The 21,613-nt window shown below is 38.0% G+C and overlaps 1 protein-coding gene across 1 annotated transcript in view; it reads right to left on the bottom strand.

The window, feature by feature from the left end:
- Nucleotides 1–16,093, bottom strand: part of Cfap91 (cilia and flagella associated protein 91) — a 56,130-nt gene extending 40,037 nt beyond the window's left edge. Inside the window, exons 1-6 of the mRNA XM_003469223.5 lie at nt 15,857–16,093; nt 10,558–10,634; nt 9,898–10,055; nt 8,773–8,856; nt 7,424–7,480; nt 2,514–2,695 (exon numbers count right to left, since the gene is read on the bottom strand). Of these exons, the coding sequence (XP_003469271.2) occupies nt 2,514–2,695; nt 7,424–7,480; nt 8,773–8,856; nt 9,898–10,055; nt 10,558–10,634; nt 15,857–15,980 (682 nt within the window). The 5' untranslated portion in view covers nt 15,981–16,093. The remainder of the gene's footprint in view (nt 1–2,513; nt 2,696–7,423; nt 7,481–8,772; nt 8,857–9,897; nt 10,056–10,557; nt 10,635–15,856) is intronic.
- Between the last annotated feature and the right edge of the window lie 5,520 nt (nt 16,094–21,613).

Below are 21,613 nucleotides of genomic sequence, written 5' to 3'. Positions count from 1 at the left end.
GGCTTCTAGAGTTTCACCTGTGCTTTTATGTTTACTAAGGGCCACTGTAGACACCCTCTATCAGGCTTCTATGTTTCCTCTAACTCCTGCTTTATCTAGGGTTTGTCTCATGAATAGATATTGAATATCACCAAATACTTTTTCAGCATCCAGTAAAGCATTTTTCTTATATTTCCTGATAAAATGGTAAATTTCATTTGTTGGTTTTTAAGAAGTTGTAACAAACTAGAATATCCCTAAATGACCCATTTGATTATGATGTCATTCTTTTCAAATATAACAAAATTTGATTGCTGGTATCTTATTTAGAATTTTTGCATATTTCTTCATATGTAAGACTGTCCTATAATTTTCACTTTTAGTTTTACCCTTATATAGTTGTTAGATCAAATCCATACTAGCTGAATAAAATGAATAAATTAACTTTTACTTTTTCTCTCTTAACTAAAAGAATTTGCAAAACTGGAGTTTGGGCTGGGGATTTAGCTCAGCGACATAAGCGCCTGCCTTGCAAGCATACAGTTGTGAGTTCGGTCCCTGGTACCAATTAAAAAAAAAAAAAAAAAAAACAGTGGAGTTTACATCCTTCTTGAAAGAGTAGTAAATTTATTTTTAAAAACTATTTAGGCCTGGCTGGTACTCCCAAAAAATTTTTCTTTTGTTTAACAAATAATCTTTACAATTATTCTTCTATTCTTGAAATCAATGTAGTAACTCATATTTTCTTTAAAAGTGTGTAATTTATCTGAGTTTTTAAATATAGGGCAAAAGATATCCATAGCATTCGTTTCTATTTCATAAATTGTTTATGGTTATATCTCTCTTTCACACATAATGTTCCTTCCTTGACAGTGTCTTTCTACCAGAGGCTTGGTGTATTACAAATGTTTATTTAAAAATGAACTTTACAGTCCTAATGACCCATTTCTTTTGTCTCCCAAAGCTTTATATTATTAATCTCTGATTTTAATATTTCTTCATTTAAAACATGAGGATTAAAAGTTAAAAACGTATAGCACTTGCAACAGTTCTTAGCATATAGTAACCCTCAATTTTTATGATAACATCTTTTCTTTACAATGTCATTATTTCTTACTTACCTTTATGCAAACTTTTTATTAGTGCATACAATACATATAGAAAGGTACAAAAATGAGCATCGCATGGAGCCATGGCCCAGATCAAAGAATGGAACACTGACAAAATCCCACAGTGCCCACCAGACTCCCTTCCCAGCCTCTACCTATCTCCAGCAGACCCTCCATTCTCATGCCAAATGAATTAACCCAATTCTCATTGGCTTTGAGTTTTAGGTAGGTGGAAGCACAGTGTGGGTGCCTTTTTCCATTAGACTTCGTTTAGCACTGTATTTGTAAGAGTCACCCAGTGCCACCTACTAGATGGCAGTCCACTGTGTAAATCTCCTACATGTGTATCATTCATCCAGTCTATGGTTATTGAACATTTGGGATACTTTTAGTTTGACGTTATTACGTATGGTGCCACCATAAACACTCTCATCCAAGTCTTTTGGTGAACACACCTATGCATTTCTGTTAGTAGAATTATGTGTTCATTTTTCTTTGCTATATAGCTAAGAATAGCATTTCTGGGTTGTAGATATAAGCATGTAGCATAAATAAATTTGTTTAATCCTTACGACATCCTATGATAGATACTTTTATTATATATAAAATGCCTTTATTTCATCTTCATTGCTTAATATCAGTTTGACTTATGAAAAAATACTAGGTTTGGCTGGTCTGATGGCAGTGGGTTATCAGAACTTATTAACGTTAGTGTCACTAAAGTTGGTATACCACCACCCCTCACTGCTAAATTTGACTGGCTTTAAAAAAAAAATACTAAGTTTGAAATTTTCGTTATACCAAAATCTTAAAAATTATACTACAAAATACCAATCTGGTTTTTTATTTGTTTGTTTTTCTCTTTGAGTAACCTGAATTTTTTCTCTAATAGTTTTCCATGCTTTTTTATTCTTTTTATTGGTAAGTAAAAATTCACCATGCTTGGTACTCAACTGACTTTTTTCTTTGAGCTCATACTTTTCTTAGTTTTGGGAACTCTTTAATCAGTATCTTTTCCTGCTTTAATTCTCTATGCCCTCCTCCACTCTTACTTTCTGGAGTTTATAATTCTATTTCTCATAATTCTCTGCACATGTAACTCTGAAATTCTTCATTTTTTCATACATCTGTTGATCACTTTTATTTTTTCTTTTGAGAAATGTCTGGTTGGGTGCCTGGATCATTTTATTTAACCCTATTTAGGGTTGTTTTCTTGCTATTGAGTAGTATGAATGCCTTGCATATTTTAGATATTTGCCCTTATTCCAGTGTATGACTTGTAGATATTTTTCCCACCTGTGGTTTATCTTTTTGCTCCATAAACAAGAGTTGCTTGTGTGTGTGTTATTTCCAAGAGCTGGGGAGCTTGCATGACTATTAGTACAATACTGTCATCACAAATATTCAAGAGAATTACCAACTCACCCCAGGTGAGAGTAGCGAGGGTCAGGAGCTCAGGGATAGTATTCTGACATACTACGTATTCTGGAGAGTATGGGTCAGTTTGAATGTCAGCATCCCGATAATCAGTCTGAGTCCCCACAGTAGACTTTGAAGGAATGGATGGGTACTTAGAAGAAGCAGGAGGAAAAACACATGACTGCATCCTAAAAGGAAAAAATTAGTTAACAAGTTGAAACTTGATATGATCATTTAAAATGTTATATAATCAGGGGCTGGGGAGTTAGCTCAGCGGCATAAGCACCTGCCTTGTAAGCAGGCAGTCATGAGTCAATCCCCGATACTGGTTAAAAAAAAAAAAAGTTATATAATCATGTAGAAATAAATCCATGGGCTTCATTCACTAAGTCTGTTTTCCATTTAGAGGGTGACAGGCAAATAGTTATGAATTCAGTGTAACAGGGACTACACCCCAAAATCTAGACAGGGTTCCTTATTATTCTCACCTCTGACAAGGAACTCAGTGAAAATAAATACGATAGGTTACTCACAAACGTTCATCACTAGATAACGTATAGAGGCTGGAGTACATTGGATAACATTTCTGGCTGTTCAGAATTATGACATTCCCTGATGTCTCCTCTGTGTTCAGTTATACACCAAATCTTAGTTATTTCCCTCCAGAAAAATAAATAAAGGAAAGAGGATAGATGATTTTTTTTTGTGAAGGAAAGAAGCAAACAAACAAGCCAGACTGCCACTTGCCTCTGGTTAGATAGCTCCACAATTAATGCTGCAATAACTTGGATAACATGTAGGAAAAGCACCGCGTTCCTCATACAAAAATTAACTGCAGGTCATTTTAAAACATTAACGTATACTACAAAAGCACTAACAGAAAGCCTAAGTAAGTTTTTTTGTTTATTTGTGCTTTTTTTTGCTTTGGCTTGGTTTGGACTGAACTCAGGGCCTTCACAGAGTGTCTATTTATAGTCTCAGCCCTCATGAAGTTATGAATTGCCCAGGTTTGGTTTCAATTTGCGATCCTCCTGCCTCAGCCTGTCAGAGTGCTGGAATTACAGAACGTGCCATCACACCTGGCCATAAGTATTTATATAATCTTCTTTTTCAACATGATTTAAAAGCTGGAAACTATGAAAGAAATGATGAATACAGTTGAAGGGAAGCACACCTCAAAATATCACTAATATTTACAAAGTAAACCGACAAACTTAGAAATAGGTTTTTGTAATCCATATGATAAAAAATAACCTTTATATAGTTAAAAAATCTTTGTAAATCAATAAGGAAACTTACTACTACACAAAACAAAAAGTAAAAATTCTAGCAAACATAAAAAAGATGTAAATATATAAAAAGCAACATATAAACATATAGCAAATATATAAAAATATCATTAAAAAGATGAATATAGCTAGTAATCAAAGAAAATTAATTTAAGTAGAAAAGTATTACTTTACATTTTTATATAAAAGATGGAAAGCATTGATAAAGCTTTGAGAAATCAGGCATTGTTGATGGAAATACAACTCGCTAACATGTACTCTATCAATAGCTATAAAACTCTTAAATATCTTTAGCCCTGCAATTTACTGCTGGGAACTTCCTCTAGGAAGTGACTGGAAAGTGTGCAAAGTGACATTTGTATGCAGGCTCACAGAATCTCATATGTGAATAAATTAGAAATTTACATGATCACAAGCAATAGAAGAACTTAAAAATACAGCACACCCATAAGGGAATTTATGTAACTATTCAGAGAAATAATCTATATTTATAGATACTCAAAAATATCTATAATTCAATATTGCAGAATATTTTCATTTATAGTTCTTTAAATGTCTCAATTTTCTTTTTTTTTATTGTGTGTGTATTAAGAAAGAAGTAAAATCAACATAGACACTTTAGTTTTTTTAATGAGTTTTTCCCCTAGTTGATAGAAGAGCAGGCTAATTACATAAATGATAAATAATCAAAAATAAGAAAAGGCCCTGCAGGAACAGCTCAGTGGGGGAGCATTTGTCTAACCCGGGCTGGATCCCCAGGACCAAGGGAAAAAGGATAAAGGGAAAAACAAGGATATGTTTCCATTTTGAGAAGCAAGGCAAGCGTAAGTACTTATTTAAGAGCACAGCATATTCAACAGCTTAAATCTTACGAAAAATGTGTTTCATTTTTGTTTGGAGGTTTGACCTGCGATGGGAAAAGCACTTTGAATGTTTTTAATGCTAAACTCTCAGAAGTGTTAAAATCACTTTTCAAGAAATTGGTATGAATTTTAAACACATGTAGGCAATATAGGTATTTATAGCTTCCTATGTTTTCAGCAGAAATGATGTTAAAATTTTATTTGAAGCCAGGTGCAGCAGTGCACACCTGTAATCCCAGTACACAGCGAGGCTAAAGCAAGGGGATCACAAGTTGGGTCCCAGTCTGGGCAACTCAGTGATTTTGCAAGAACGTGTCTCACAATAAAGGGGGAGAGGGTGGCATGTAGCTCAAGGTAAAGGCACTGGGTTTGATCCCAATACTAAAATGAACAAACAAATAAACCGCTGGTTTTGAAAATTACAAGTCAGTTTTATATTATGAAAATTACCTGGAAGCTTATTATATTTTCATCCTATTAGCTTTCGTCAAGAGAATAAATTATTTTTGCAAACTACTCATTAGAACCATCTAGTTCAGTGTTCTTTTAATGTGATGAGGCCCAGTAGATTCCACTGATGAATTTTCCCGGTGCTTTGGTATCTTTTAGGAGGATTCAAGAAAACGATGCAAAAGAGGACATAAATCCTCCTGTGACTCAGTATGCAGTTTCCTAACAGGCTTCTTGCTATCCCCAGCCCGTCCTTTTTTCCCCATTTCAGTTGGTTTGAGAGAAGAGTAAAAGCTGAATGATTCCTTCTCCCCAAGTTTAATGGAAGATTTGGACCCAGAAAACGCTACATCTGCTGGGACATGGCTTGACCCCTGCTGGGGCACCCTGTGGCTCATGCTCTGGCTCAGAGGTCCTCACAACAGCTCTATTCCCTCTCCTTGCCCACCCAGAGCCAGCAGTCCACCCCTACCGCCACACGTGCCACGCCCCTGTCTCTCTCCATTTTGCCTGCTTCCCAGACCTAGCAATAATGTTGACATTATAAATTCACTGCTTTTAATATAAATTCATTGCTATTATAATTGCATGCTTTTAAAGCATTCACTTCTTATTCTCAGTGCCAAGATGTTTACACAGAATCCAGGCACACTAGCCACAGCGAGAGTGCAGATGAAGAAGCCAGGTGGCAGCTCCCCCAAGTCCTTCCCAGCTGACTACCACAAGCCGGGCTTTCCTCGAAGCTCAGAAGCTCAAACTTGCCAGAACTCACAAGGTTGATGTCACTCAGAAACACTCATCTGTTCTTTAAAAACTTCTAAGAGATACAGATACTAGCTAGAATGCCAAATGCGATGGTTTAACTTCTGGAGAAAGTCTTTATCCCTTATGTACCATTGCTCAGGACGGAGGAGGAAGAGTCACGGTATTAATCACGATGGGCCCTGAGCTCTCTGTAATTAGTGTGACAAAGTTTACACGGGAGGCATCTATGACCTCCAAAACACTTGGCCAGAGAGCCTGCTTTTAAAGAATTATGGAGGGATCTAGAAGCACATGCCTACCTCACAGCTCCCTCTTGGCTCACACAAAGCTTTCTAGAATACAAGTCCTCAGCTGCCCCAGGGGGCAAACCAGGGCACCTTACAGAGCGGCTCGTCTGGGGAGAGGAGGGAATCTGTTCCCCATTTCACTGTCTTAGAAATTCATGGAAGAAGTGGGATCACAATCGGCATTGATTTTGAGGGTTACAGACATTCAATAACATATGTCCTATTCACACGGTGTTATATATGGTTAGGAAACACAGTTTCTTTTAAATGCAGGCTTGAAACTCAGTCCTAAGCACATTTCTACCCAGAACTCGAGCCCTTTAACACAGGCTTCTTTTCTTCATCATTCCATGAATCCGCTGAATATTTTTTCTCCTACAGAAGTGCAGTGTCAAATTATAATAAGGTAAAGAGTATAGCAAAAACTAGATTTTATAAGAAATACTGTATCTAGCCTGCTGTGCAGCCCTGAAATTAAAGCCAGCAGCCCCAGACCAGCCGTAGCCCTGTCCTTCCCTTTCACTGCTCTCCCCTCCTTTGTGTGGCATAAACCACGCTTCGCCCAGCTCTGTGCACCGCGTCGCCCTGTGTAAGTCAGACGGCTATCAGATCATAAAATTCTAGCAGCCCTGGAACATTTTAGGACTGTTCAGTTTTTCTAATAAAATACTGAAGAATTGACATTGAATGAGGGTGTGTTTCAGGGAAGGAAAGAGGCCATTTAAAGCATTTCCCAACTTTTTTCCTTAACCACAACTGCCATGGTCTAACTGTATATTCCCTCCAAAATTCAGACTGAAGCTTAGTTCACAATTTACTGAAGCCTTCATGGGGACTGATAAGCTTTCATGAACAGACTCGTGCTTTATAAAAGATCTGAAGGGCCCCTGGTCTTTTTGTCTTTACAGTGTGAGGGCATCCATCCCTTTAGTCAGGTGAGGACACGGCAGGAGGACCTCACCAGACACCAAGTCCTGGTGCTCTGATACAGGACTTCCTAACCTCCAGAACTGTGAGAAATAAATACTTCTTATCTTGTTATAGCAGCACAAGTAGACTAAAACAACTCATAATAAGAAAGATAGGAATACCCCATGTATTAGTAATATTCAAACTTTAACAGATGACTGAAGGCAGAGGGCGAGTTCTTGTTTACCTTTTAATGATTTTTGGTGCACAGTTTGAAAATACAGATTTGGCAAACTACCTTCTGAAAGCAAATAACAAATTGTAAAGAGATTTTTGAAATAATTGTCACTTACTTGGTTGCTGCAAAAAGAACATTGAGTGGCATCTGCTGAACAAATGGAAGGAAAGGCCTGGCAGAAAAAGAAAAAATATGAGATTTTGCATTGAGTATACACTAAGCTTTCTTGTAAATTTAATATTTACTCCTTAAAACACAATGTGTTTAAATGTCCTTTGTATTGGTATTACTCAGACATTTGTACATACAAAACCATTGGTGGAAGTTTTTGTTTAAAATGCAAATTGCTAGGCCTGGTCCAGGAGATTTGGGAGCTGTAGGGTACAGACAATGAATCTTCAGTCTCGATAAGCATACCAGCATCTTCTCTGTAGATGGCAAGCAAGCCACATTTCCAGAAAGTGCTCTAGCTCTAGCTGGCCATTAGTATCAGCATCTCAAATTCCCTGAGATGTTTTGAAAATTCCCAATGGTTTAGTTTAAAGCTTCCCCTAAAAAGTTTAGGAATTGAATATATTTTGTTTAAGAACACAACATTTCTCTGGGAAAATCAGCATCAAAAAATGCCATAAGAAGCCAGGCACGGTGGTTCATGCCTATAATCCAAGCACTTGGAAGGCTGAGGCAGGAGGATTGTTGAGAGTTTGAGACCAACCTGAGCTACAAAATCAGCTCAAAGCCAGCCTGAACTGCACAGCAAGAAATTGTCTCAAAAAGACAAAAAAAAAAAAAAAAAAAAGACAAAAAACAAACAAATTAAAAAGAAAAGGGAAAAATTCCATAAGGAGGTTACTCATAAATAAAAATGTGGATTAGAAAGTTACTTTCTCAAGGAAGCTTATGTGGATGTGATACCAACATTACTTTTCTAACCCAAGTAAAACCTACAGGGGAAAAAAATATCACTTTAATTTGATTTGGGTATGTAATTACCCCATGTGTATCAGTCACAGATGAACTAAAGGGAATCTTTGATACGTTGGTTTTGGCAGTGCTCAGACAAAGCAAGCAAATGTTGTCCACTTGAAAAGTTTTAAGTTTTCCCTGTGCTGTGGTTTTGTGTAAGTGTCACCTCATTTGATGACCTAATTTTGCTGGATAATTTTTATGTCCAGCTGCAATCAGTACCTCTGAATTAGAATCGAGCTCTGCCACTTGCTAACTTCTGTGACTTTCAGCAATCCACTTTCCCTCTCAGTTTTAGCTTCCTTAATGTAAAGTGAGGACACTGTATACCTTCTCCAACGTTTCAGTTGTGCAGAGTACAGCATATATGTGTAGGACACTTAAAATAGTGCCCGGGATACTACATGCACTCAAAAATGATAGCTGCAATCACTGTTACAGAGTTTTGTTTTTCAAACAGTACCAGCGCTCAAATGCTCATTAGTCATGACTTTCTACCTGTCAAAGTATTTATAGCGATTCTTTCCAGTGACGTCAGGATCCTCATCAATTTCTTTAAACATCTGAAAAGAAGGGTCAGTTCTAAAACAAAGCAGGAAAACATTATTTAGCCTGTTACTTCACATACGATTCCTAATTAATGTCTCCATACATATGTGGTAGGAGACACACAGAGCACCTCATACTAAGAGCAAAGTCTTCTATACCATGTTTCAGTGGGCCTACATCTTAGACAAGCTATGATTACTTCTGGCCCAGGACATCAGGACCTGCCATAGTAAGGGGAAGGGAGAATGAGTACATGAATAGATTTATGAAATCTCACATACAAAAATGCCTACTTTTAATCAAAAGTACATGAGAGTAACAAAGCTTCAAAAGATAATTTTTATATTTGGCCTGGAAGACATTATTACTTGTTAATTTACTAAATATGAAGTCATAAGTAATTAAAAACTAAGATGTCAGAAAACTTATTTTTGAAGATACTCTGGCTGTAGGTTTTCCAAAAAATATTTTAGACACTAACAAAAAGGAGCAACTGGGATTTCTAAGGTAGATCAAAAAATAACAAACTCAGTCATCCCTATCATCAGTGGCAAACAACAACAAATTTAGGCATACAAGGAGGCTGGGAAGGGATAGTAAAAATTACCAAGATGCAATATATATGCATATATCCCAGCTCGCCAGGGGGAAGCTAATTATTATGTGTTAAAAACATATACTAACAAAAATAGTATTTCTATTTTAAAACATGGGCATAGTATATGGTATGTAGTATATATACATATATATATAAAGTTTATAATATTTTATAGTACATATGTTTGTAGTATCTAGATAGAAGACAGTTGTATATAGATAATAAGTAGATATATATGGATATGGATATAGATATAGATAGGTCACATTAACCTTCTGAGGACCTCTACCTACCAATAAATGGATAACCTTTACTCCCTAATCAGGTTTGCTATGAAAAAAGTGACTTAGAGTGAATTTGGCCTTAGTATAACATCACAACTGAAAATTTTCAGGTCATGCAGAGTAAAATAAAGAAATAAAAACACTCCATTAAAGGCATGAGAATGGTTAGGCGCTGCAGTGTGTGACACTTACGAGGCCAGCTGCTGGAGGGCTTCCTTCTGTTTCTCCATGTGCCCCTTCCATTCTCGGCTGATGAAAGGTGGCACCGGATCTGACTTGCTCCAGGACAGAGAATATCTCGGATAATGCACCAGGTTACTGAACATAGTTCTAAACCTGGGAACCTTTCTCTAATGTTAGGAGATAGAGGCAGGGAGGAAAAGGACAAAATTATACTATCAGATTTTTGCAAAGCATTTAAATTATGTTGCAAATATATTTTTTAAAAAAGACACATGATGAGTATATACCGTAAGAGGAGTTGTTACTGGTGTTTGCATAGAATATCTCTAAAAGGATACCCAAGAAACTGGTACCATGGCTGTTCACGTGACAGGGACTACGGCTAGAATTCCTTCATATTCTTTGTGCTTTTGTAATACTTAAATTCTCTTGACAAAGGCATATATATTATTTCCATTGAAATAAATTAGTTTGTGGGTCTTTGATTCACTATTAATGAATCCTTACAAAGGGCCACAAGTAATAAGATGCCTTTCCCTTCTAGTAAACATAGGAAGTTCTTTCTGTGGAACCTAAAATCCAGCAGAGAGATGGCGATGAGCAAATCTGATCAACACAGTTAGCCATGGTTCGGAGTCACTAGGCTGCCTTCGTAGATGATAGACATACCAGTCCGTTTCGAGCCAGGGTGGCTTGGATATTTGCCTGAGTGTGGTCTTTCTCACTTGACACAATAAACAATGGATCTGTAAAACAAACAATAGAGTACCATAAGGAATAGGACATATCTGCTCTGAGCATGAGAATAATGGTAAACAATGTGATTTCTTAATTGGAAACCAAATCAGAAAGTTCAGATGTCTTTACCTTCCTAATAGTAAATTCTAAATTTCTAAGACAAAAGACCTCTCTGCTAATTGACCTACAACAATTCTGACTAGTCAATTATAGTTGTAAATTCTAGATTTGTAAGAAATTACTATAATTCAATTTGGTTAAAAATATATTTGAATACACTCTGATTTTGTAAGATGTTTGTTAGTCTGTGTTTTTGTTGTCTGTCCAGTCTGTTTGAAAGAAGTTGTTGAAGTCAAATGAGGTAATGATTGTTCACACGAGTGAAGCCAAAAGCACAAGTGCCCACAAAGGAGTACCAAGTGGAAACAGGAGGTGAATCAGTGTCCCAACCCGAGAACACAGGAAAATAGGAATCTAGCTAGGTCAGCAAAGGGGCATAGTAAGAGTACATAAATAGCCCTTGGGGAACTTAGAGAGTTCTCACAGACCCAGACAAGCTGTGTGCTTGTCAGATCACCTATCAGATCATCTGTTCATGTTTGTCCATTTGTCCACTCGGTAAACAGCTGTTCCTTTTATTTTGCATTCAACAATTTTTCTCTTTTTTCCTTTTTCTTTTGCATTTTTGAATCAAAGATTTGTTTGGGTTATAGATTTATAAAGCATGCTTCCACCTGGGTTGCCAGCTGGTCCAAATGAGGCAAAGACTGGAAGATGAGTAAACAAAATCCCTTGGGGGTGGGATTGTTGGACAGGATTCCAATTGATAAATAAGAAAGCAGGTGCCTGGTAACATTTTGAACCAGTTCTTGTTTATTTATTGGAGGCCATATTGATCTTCTCCATATCCTTATGGAAGCCATCCCAACCAAAGTTATAAAATATATTATTGTGGTATGTTCACATTGGTCATCATCAAAAATTAATTAATTAATTACTGATACAGTAAGTTTTTTACTTAAAGATGCTCTGATACAAAGGTTTCATATGGCTGTGACAAATGATTGTTATTAACCTCATGGTATATTATTCATGCTTCCAGATATACTAGTTTTCCAAATTGTAAAACGGGGATTATTTATGGCAATAGATTTTTGTTTCATGTTCAGACCTCTGCTAGTACCAAATACTTGTGAGATTCACAGTCCACTAAAAATCAATAAGTTGGATAGAAGCTTCTTATGTATTAGATAGGGATGATTAACTAAAAGGGGTATTTTATGTCAAAATGGAAATTCAGATTGTTACAAAAATGTCATAATTGTTATAATACAATGGTATGTACAGTTTTGATTCCTGATTTACTGTATAAATATGTAACTGTTAACACCTTATAGGTATTCAAATGTTAAAATATCCATGGATAGTAGAAAATAAGTTTCATTTAATGTTCTAAAGTGTTTCATATTTAGCTAAGATGGTAATGTTAAGCTTAGCGCCTCTGATACATTGTATTGTTATTAACCTTTTCTTCTGGATGTTCAAACAACTGAGGTTTGGAGACCAAAAATTAGAGAGACCAATGGGTTAAGAGGAGAGCCAATATTTTGGCCCCAGCCCTTCAAAGTCAGCGAGGACTCAAGACATAGAAGAACCTCTGCTGTGTCGTCTTACAACATGGAGTGAGCCCCTGGTCTTTGGATCAAGAAGATTATGAGACCACGGAAGAAAGTGACCTTCAGTGTATGGTGTGCCTAAAGAGAGTTACCAAGAGAAAAAAATCTCCCAAGCTTTCTTCAAAAGCAACTTGGTCAAGCAATGGCCACGACTCATCCTGATGGTTGACGCTGACCAAAGAGCCAAAAGGTGCTATGCATGGTTCCAAGGCCATGCCTGAGGAAACCTAACTGACCTTGATAGATAGTAAGGAACTGATCGTATTTGATACAGGTCTCATCTTAACCTGAGCCTCCTGCAGAAAAGAATAACTTCAGAAGGTGTAGTGCAAGGCCATGGTGAAATGTTAGCTGTAAAAGAAGCTCAGATCACTAACCCCTCCTGACAGTTGCTGGCTACACTGGTAATGGATTATTGTTATAGATGGATGGGCTGTACAGGGTTTAAATTACGGGAGTTCTTCTAACACGGCTTCTCCAACTTCAGCCGGCCACCTATCCTGAGCAACAGCAAAACAAAAGGGAGGATACATTGGAGCTGTTGAAGCTGAATACACAGCAGGGCTGTAGCACACACGGCCCAGCATGGCTAAACTGAGCACAAGGACACTCCTGAGGGGGCGAGACAGCCACAGCTGAGGACACCTGGAGACTTTCTTCCAGGATAGTTCTCTTTAATTAGCATCGTCTGTTGTTTGGAGGGGTCCTTGAACCCCTCCCAAGGTCCTGCTCAGTTTTCCTGCGTTTTCCACTCTAACCCCTTCCTTGTGTGGATGCTGACTAAATACAAGCCATGCAGAGACATGGTCTCTCTCTCACACACTCATCCAAGTTAGGAACTCTGAAGAGGATTTTGGTCCTCCTGGAGCCCTAAAGATCATACCATTTGTGTCATTTGCTTGGGCCTTCGCTGTGCATTCTTTTGGAAGACCAAGGATCTATGCACAGACCCCAGTAGTAGTGTATGTTGGTGATGGGCCTAAATTGTCTCTTTGAAGTTCAATGGAAGATTAACATATTGTTACATACTGTAACAAACCGATACATACATCCCTATACTAGGTACATCTTTAGTAATGAAGAGTGTATGCATTAAAATCAACTTCATACAAACACAATGTTTTCCAAGTCAACTTATCCCGAGGGAAACAATGCCCTCACCAGCTAGACTACACAACTTGGTGACCTGTCTTTCTCTATAGAAAGTAATTGATTGTCATTTGGATAATGTGAGTCAATTCCTAAAACCTAACAACTCCTTGGTTACGCAACAAAAACAACTTATTGGGTAAAGTTACTTGATATTCTCACCAAGGTTGAAAAGCTGCAAGTGGCTTGGGCTTTTCTCCCCCCCCCCCAACAGAATAAATATTAATTGACTAGTCGCTAATGTTCCAGGTGCTTGGAATATGTACAGCAGCAACAACAACAAAAGAAATTTTTTAAAAAAACCACTGCCTTCATGAGTGAGACAAGAAGCAACATGTGTAACAAAGTAGAAATTGTATGATATGTTAGAGGATGCACTTAAAAAAGAAAGATAAAGGAGACTCGGTTACAATTTTTAAAAGGGCGGTGAAGGAGAAAATGACAGATAAGGAGACTTGAAGGTGCAGGAGTTAGCTATATACTAGAGTATATTTGGAGAAATAAGAATATTTGGAGAGGGGCTGGGGATTTAGCTCAGCGGCATAAGCGCCTGCCTTGCAAGCAGGCAGTCGTGAGTTCGATCCCTGGTACCAATAAAAAGGAAAAAGACAAAAAAAAAAAAAAAAAAGAATATTTGGAGGAAAAAGAATAGAATAAACGAAGCAGAGTAAGTATGCAAAGAACAGTAGATAAACGGTCAGGGGCATAGACCACATTAGGTTTTACAGGAAGGAGTAAAAGAACTTTAGAAAGGTGTTCCCATTTGTACCACTGGCCCTTACATCCACCCAACCACAGTGCTTTCTGCTCAGTGGAACTCTGACCCAAAGGCAGCCCACTTATTTGCTGGCCACTGACCAAGCATATTTCTCCCTTACATTTTCAGCTAAGATACATGAAGAGTCCCTTCTATACAACTGTGGTAAGCTGCAGTATTAAGAATTCACTGAAATCCTACCCCAACTCCTAAACTAGGAAGAGAAGTTCATGTACATGTAGCTTTTTGTCAAATAGAAGAAAGCTCAAGCACAAAAGAAAGCTCAAGTTGCCAGGTAAAATACAAGATGCCTAGCTAAATGTGACTTTCAAATAAGCAATCAACAATTCTTTAACCTAAGTACATCCCAAATAGTTCATGGAATAAAAATTTTTACTAAAAATTGTATTTGTCTTTTATCTAAAATTAGACTATGTGTTCTTTATTTTTATTTGTTAAATCTGGTAACCCTAACAAGACAGAAGACCTTACAGAAAGCAGCAGAGCGTGGCACCCTACTTCTGACCTTCCCTGTCAGAACTTTGCTTCCTGTCCATAAATAGCTGTGACACTGCCTTGTTTTATTGAAACAATCCAAACTTCCCAAAGGTCATGAAAATATGCAGCAGTCACTCTGCAAAAAAGACACTGGAGGATAAATGAAACAACAGGCATAATGAATTATTTGCTTGTTTACATTCATTCCCAAATTACATTTGAAAACAACGTGGTGATATGTTACAGAAGTTTTTGAGATTTATTTCATAACACGAAACCAACAGTGAATAATGAAAACCAGTGGCCAGAGTACAGAAGCAACCAGAACATATAGATTCCAATCTAAAGGAGACACTGGGACTCCTCAAAGTTGAAAAGAATGCATCGCTCAGGTAAGAGCCAGGGATTACAGAAGACAAATTTGGAAAAAGTCATGTTTAACTGGTTGTAATTATTATAACAGTAAATTAAGTAATTCAGTTAACATTTACCAAGTACCACTAGCAGTGTAATAGGCCTGAGAAGGCTACGAAAATGTATACAACAGAAACTTAAGGTCCAAATGAAAAATCAGGGCATTTAAAAAACTGAAACTTGATTAGTCCCGAGGGATTAGAACATCTAGTTTATGAACAAAGTTTTGATGAATAAGAAAAAGTTTAAAGAAAAAGAAAAAAACCTCACTAAAAACGTCTGAGATAAACTGGCACTTCTTTGCCTAGAATGTTAAATTTGGAGTTGCCCAGAGAAACAGAGCAGGAATTTTATGTATTTTATGCAGTTAGAACACAGAAACATTGCAAGCATCTCCAAATAATTCAACTCATTCCAAGCTTCTCTGAACATCAAAACACCTGGACCAGGCTTCAGGAAGACAGCTCAAGGCTGAGCAAATTGTCAGGAGAGTGGGGCTACAAGTGAGGCGCCGGCTGAGAGCTCCAAGGCGCAGAGCGCACCCGAGTTTCCCAGGAACCCTGAGCGCGCGGCTACCTGGACAGCTCGAGTTGCTCCCACCCAACAAAGGACGGCACTCAGCGGGGCTGAGTCCAGAGGCCGACTTTCCTCCGCCACTCCCTGGCCAGGTCCCCCTGCAAGGCCAACTTGGCCCTGAAGTCTGCAGCCCAGCAAGGAGGTCGGCAGCAGCCCTTACCGTACAGGAAATCATACGCTCGGCTGGAGGAGGTGCAGCCCCTGGCCCTCGACCTCGCCCCGTCCTGCTGCAGTGAGGTGAGGCCCTGGGCCCGGGGCTCCTCGATGGTCACTACGTGGCTCATGATGCTGCCTCTTCCCTCGGCCAGCTGTAGACCAACGAAGCAGGTCTGGCAGCAGCGCGCACTGTAGCCATGGTAACCGCGGAGCACGCGAGGATAAGGGGCGTGGTGATGCCGGGGCGGGGCCGGCATGGAGGGGCGGGGCCTTGAGGGGCGGGGCCTGGGGCGGGGCCTGGAGGGGCGGGGCGGGAGGAGTCCGGAGCCCCGAGGGGGCGGGAGGAGCAGCCTCGAGTCCCCCACATTTGGGAGACCTGTCAGCCAGGGCTCGGCCACTGCCCAGCGGCCAACGCCAGAAACTAGAGAGAAGGCCACGCTTTAGAAATCTAGCAGCAGTTTAGCAGCCACAGTCCTTGGCCTCTTTCGGAAATCCCTGGGAAATCTCAGAACGGTTTAGACTCATTGGGTGCTTTCTTTTAGAAAGCACCTTTCCACCAGGCTCATCCTGAGAGTTCAGGCACCCAAGCCCTGAAACGTTGGGGCCCCACCGGCCCCATGTGCATCCGAGAACCTCTGCTCTGTCCTGAGACTTAGGCAGTAGATTCCCCGAAGATGCTGCAATGGAGGCACTGACTCTGCTTTTAAAAACTACTGATGATGGCAAATTCTAAAAACAGGCAAAAGTGACTCCACTTTTAGTGTATCTTTAAGTAGCCGTTACTCAAAATCAATACGAATCACCATTTTGCCAGTCGTTTCATTTTTCCTTCCTCTCTTAGTAAAAGAGTATTCAGCCATTGTGTTGATCTTAATCTGCATCTCCTATTGACACAGCTTTTAAAATTCAACCGTCATTTGTAACAAAATTCAAACTAATTCCTTCATATATTAATTGTGCATGCTCAAATGGTCCCTGGCTGGGTATAAGATGTCATTTATATTGTTGATTTGTCCCATTCAAGATCCAAAAAAAGTCCTTATGTTGCGTTTCGGCATTTTTGTTGTCTTTTATTCTAGAACGGTGAATTTTCCATACTGACAGTGATTTCAGTGATCCTTGGAGATTTTCTGTAAAGACAATTTTATAGAAGCCAATTCACTGGTTATGTGGAAATGCAGATAACAGAGGAAAGACTTGTTAAATGCTGGATTCCTCCTGTTAAATGTCAAATTTATCTCACTGGGTCAGTATCCTAGCGTTGTTAACCACATAGTTTTTATTGTATGGTATCATTATGAATGCATGCATTTTTATGTGCCTGATGTTTAAAACATCATCATAATTACCCTTTGATGTTGAAATTATCCCATTACTAACACTCCTTAGAATTGGCTTGGCTTTTTTTTTTTTTTTTTTGAGAAATTCAGACACTATTTTTGTTTTTGTTTTTGTTTTTTTTGTTTTTGTACTACAATGAAAGTCATGATCTACCTCTGTGCTATATCTTTGGTCCTTTTTATTTTCTTATTTTGAATTTGAGACTCTTCTGCCCTCTGCCTCCCAATCTGCTATGATTAACTCTCTTGTCCTGTGGCATCCTTTGTGCTGGGTTATTATAACAAGATTCCATTGATTGAGAGTGGCTTAAGCAACAGATATTTGTTTCTTACATTTCTGAAGGCTAGGAAGACCACGGGGCCAGTCAATTCTGTTCTCATATGGTATAGAAGGAAAGTGAGGAAAGCTTCTAGTCTCTTCCTCTTCTTAAAAGGATGCTAATTCTGTCGTGATTAAGGTACTCTTTTCTTATAATAGCATTTTAACCCAATTATCTCTCAAGTATGCCAGTTCTAAATATCATTGCATTGGGGATTAGGACTTCCATAAATGAGTTTCAAAGGGCTACAACGTTAAGTCCACAGTAAAGACAGCAAATGACTAACGCACCATCTTTATGAGATTTGGTCTAAATCAAAAAGTCTGCTTGTATAAAACAAACTGTACTACTGATGGGTGTGCTATTAGTTGGCCATATTGGGAGATAATTCTGCATGGATGTTCAGGTTCTTGTATGTCACGCAAAGAAAGGGTCCCTGCCTCTTGGTTCCTTTGTTTGTGAGGGAAACAATCTTGGAAAGTAGTGGCTTCATTTTAGTAAAGAAAAAAATCTCAGAAGATATTGGCTCCCCTTGAGCAAAGAGCAAACATTCTGTCTGCCTAATATTAAGGCTTAAGGTTTCCTAAATTCATTGTTCTTTTCTAATGCAACCTAATGTGCGTGCAGATATACCTGGCCATGTTTACATCACCCTGTGGAAAACGGGGCTCTGGAAATCAGTGCAAAAATGTTGGTAGTCTCTCTACTGCTATTGCTACTAGTAAAATAAACTGTTCTTTTCTATGACCCAGAAGTTTGGTGGTTTCTACCAGCATTCTTTAAACTGAGGAGCAGAGTAAAATCTCGGCCTCCTTAGGTACTTGAAAAGTTATAGAGAATGTTGCATAGCACATATTTATTAATGGAAATTGGATTTTTGTTTACTCAGAAGCAGACATGTAAATACTTAGCTTTGTGAGGCTGTATATTTATTAGCTAAAGTCCACCTATTAACTTGGAAAACGAGTTTAAATTTTGTAATTCTTCTCTCTGAACATATGGTGTCACTCCTTCTCCATCAACCTCAACAACCTACACTTTGAAGAGTCGCAGTACCTTGGTTTAGTTAGACAGAAAAAATGGCTAACTATCTTTATGATGAAAGATTTTGATATTTTCTTAGTTGTTGCTTATTACACTCTTGGGGCCCTCATCCCTTCCATAATGGCTAGCAGTCACATTGAGCACCACATATAAAAACAATCCTCATACTGTAAAAATATAATTCATTGAAGTCACTATTTCAAATTCTTCCCTAATAATTTAGCACTTGTACCAATAAAGACAGTCAGAGATTTAAAAGAGTATTATGATTAAAATCAGAATTGAGAAGTGAGACCTTGATACAAAGGTACTAATCAAACTAATTTCAGAGTTGCCTTTGTACAACAAATGGTTGACTCTTATCTTTTTAATTATTTAGTCTCCATATACCACCTGCTCTCAACTTAATCTCTAGTTACAGCTCTCATACATTGCTTGCTATGTCTTTCTTTTTTTTTTTTTAACTTTTTTGTTTTTTAACTTTTTATGGGTACCGGGGATCGAACTCACGACCGCCTGTTTGCAAGGCAGGTCCTTATGCCGCTGAGCTAAATCTCCAGCCCTGCTATGTCTTTCTTGATGGAAGTAGATCATTGAAATTTTTGTTGGGAGTGGAATAGGAAACAATAAATTTCATGTCTTATATTCCTGTTTTCCCTTTAATACTAAAACAGACCATCTCACAAGTCTTCAGGCATGTAGGCTATGTAAGACAAATAAAACATAATAATATAAAAGTAAAAGAGTTTAAAGCTTATGTACTTATAAATTAAAAGAACAAAAAGTAACACCTATGTGTGAAGGTTATCTGCACCATTCTAAAACAAAAAGCAAGCTTAGAGCTGGATATAAATTATTAAATATTTCACTTTGGAAAGGAGCATCTTTTTTTTTTTTTTTTTTTTCCTTAAGATCAGGAGAGACTCTAGCTGGAAAAAGCAACTGTTGAAAAAGGACAAGGGTCACAGGGCTGGGACAGGAAATTACGAATCTGTGGATGAAAACATCAGGCTAATGAAAGACAGGACAAGAGATTGAGTTACTACTTAACTTCTTTGCCTGAGATCTCCTGATGCTAGCTGAAGATGTCACAAAGAGTATCGTCATAGCCAGTGCTCTCTGAGGACACAGGAAGGAGACTAGGGAAAAAACCTTTCTGCAACTGCCAACAGCAACTGAACATTTGATACAACATTTGTGTTAACAGCTTATCTCAGTTCTTTTAAGTTCCCAGATTCTCTTAGATAGTCCTGTCCTTCTTCCTCCACATTTATTTTTTATATTAAAAAAATCAGTAGCACAACTAAACAGACCAGTGATTAATTTTAAAACAAGAAATGTTCATCTTTCATTTAGACAAATTAAGTACAATAGTAGATAGAACAGAAAGATATGTGAAGCCTTGGGACTGCTGCTTCTATGTGACCTCCAGCAAATCATGTACATCTCTGAGCCTAATTCACTCTTGTCCATAAATGTAGGTATAAATTTCAGCTGCTCTGAAATTACATGATGGTCTACAAACTAAATAGCTATACATATGTATGACAATTATGGGCGAAGATTATGATGTTTTAACTGTATTAAGTGAGCACTATAATTTTGTAAAAAAGGGACATGAGAAGGATTTCTGAGAGATAGATATAGGACACACTCAAAAGTGGGGTGTAAGTACTCAGAGAAATGAATCACCGTAAGTTTTTTAATTTTAAAAATATTTAGATATTTCAAGCATTTTCTCCCAATCTGTAATCTATTTAACATTGTCCACAGTACCTAATGTACAACTACATATATTTATTTTGATGTTACCGCATGAATATTTTCATATATATTTCTGTTTTTGAAAATTTCTAAAATAAACCATTCTCCATTCCTCAGTATTAACATCATGCTCTTCTACAACCTGCTGTTAGCTTTTTAGTTTGACCTTTTGCTCAGGGGCCTTTACCACATCTGGAGCTCTTTCTTTTGATGTTGTATTTAATTTTCTCCAGATGTTAGCCTGTTTTCTTTTCCTCATTGATTTGCAGAACCATATTTGTTGCATATTAAGTTTCCAAGTAAAGTCGATGTTGCTAGCCCAGGAACCACTGTTTGAGTAGTAGGGTTGTAAGCCATGCAATTAACTCCTACTTCAAAGAACTCATAATAGTGAATGAAGGCAAAATTAGAACATCAGGGTGACATGTTGTATTAGTGCATAAGTTCAGTACGAAATAAAAACATTTATTAAAACTTCAGCTGACAAAAGGATGGTCTAAATAATTTGGGAAATACACATACAGCGATTGTTCTTGGGCAGGCTCAGTGGTGCACACCTGTAATCTTAACACTCCGAGAGGCTGAGAAAGACAACAGCAAGTTTGAGCCTAGTTGGGGAAACAACAATTTGATGAAATCTTGTCTTAAAAATTTAAAAGAGGTTGATAAAGTGTCTTAGTACGATGGATTTGGGTCCATTTCCGGTAAACGGTAAACCGGAGAGGAAAGAAAAAAGGCAGAGAGGTAGCTGTCCACCACCATGTAGATCTTAAAGTTTCAAAGTTCTGTTTGAATAAACTCATTCCTTTCTCAACAATTGTCTGCAGAAAAAAATTAAACGATCATGTTCATTTTATTGCAAATGACATGGACATTAGTTTACTTGTCTGAGTTCAAAAAATACCAAGGAAACGATATTTTCAGTTTTATTAATATAGTTGACAAGTATTTGACTAGCTGACTCATACTGAAATCAGCTGAAGATCTATAAATGCAAATTAGCTGAGAAGGCAGTCATGTATGAAGGTGTGAGGGAGGTACTGGGGGCTAAAGGCCCTTTTTACTGCTCCAGCCCTTGTGGTCTGGATTGTTCAAATGTCTTTGTTACTCATTTTTAACCTGACCGGTGAAACACAGGAAACGCTTGAGGAGGGAGGGAGGTGTTGGGGGAGGGAATAAGGCCCATAGAGGAGTCTACTGCTCAAGGGGACTTTCATTAGTGATTTCACCTGTTTAGCTTGGACAAGTCAGTTCACTCTCTTGGGCGTCAGTGTGAACATTCATAGAGGTTAC

Source organism: Cavia porcellus, unplaced genomic scaffold (assembly GCF_034190915.1).
Source record: "Cavia porcellus strain 051 isolate PalLab524CR breed Dunkin Hartley unplaced genomic scaffold, mCavPor4.1 scaffold_15, whole genome shotgun sequence".
NCBI classification, from domain to species: domain Eukaryota; kingdom Metazoa; phylum Chordata; class Mammalia; order Rodentia; family Caviidae; genus Cavia; species Cavia porcellus.
This window is presented reverse-complemented; position numbering and strand designations above follow the sequence as displayed.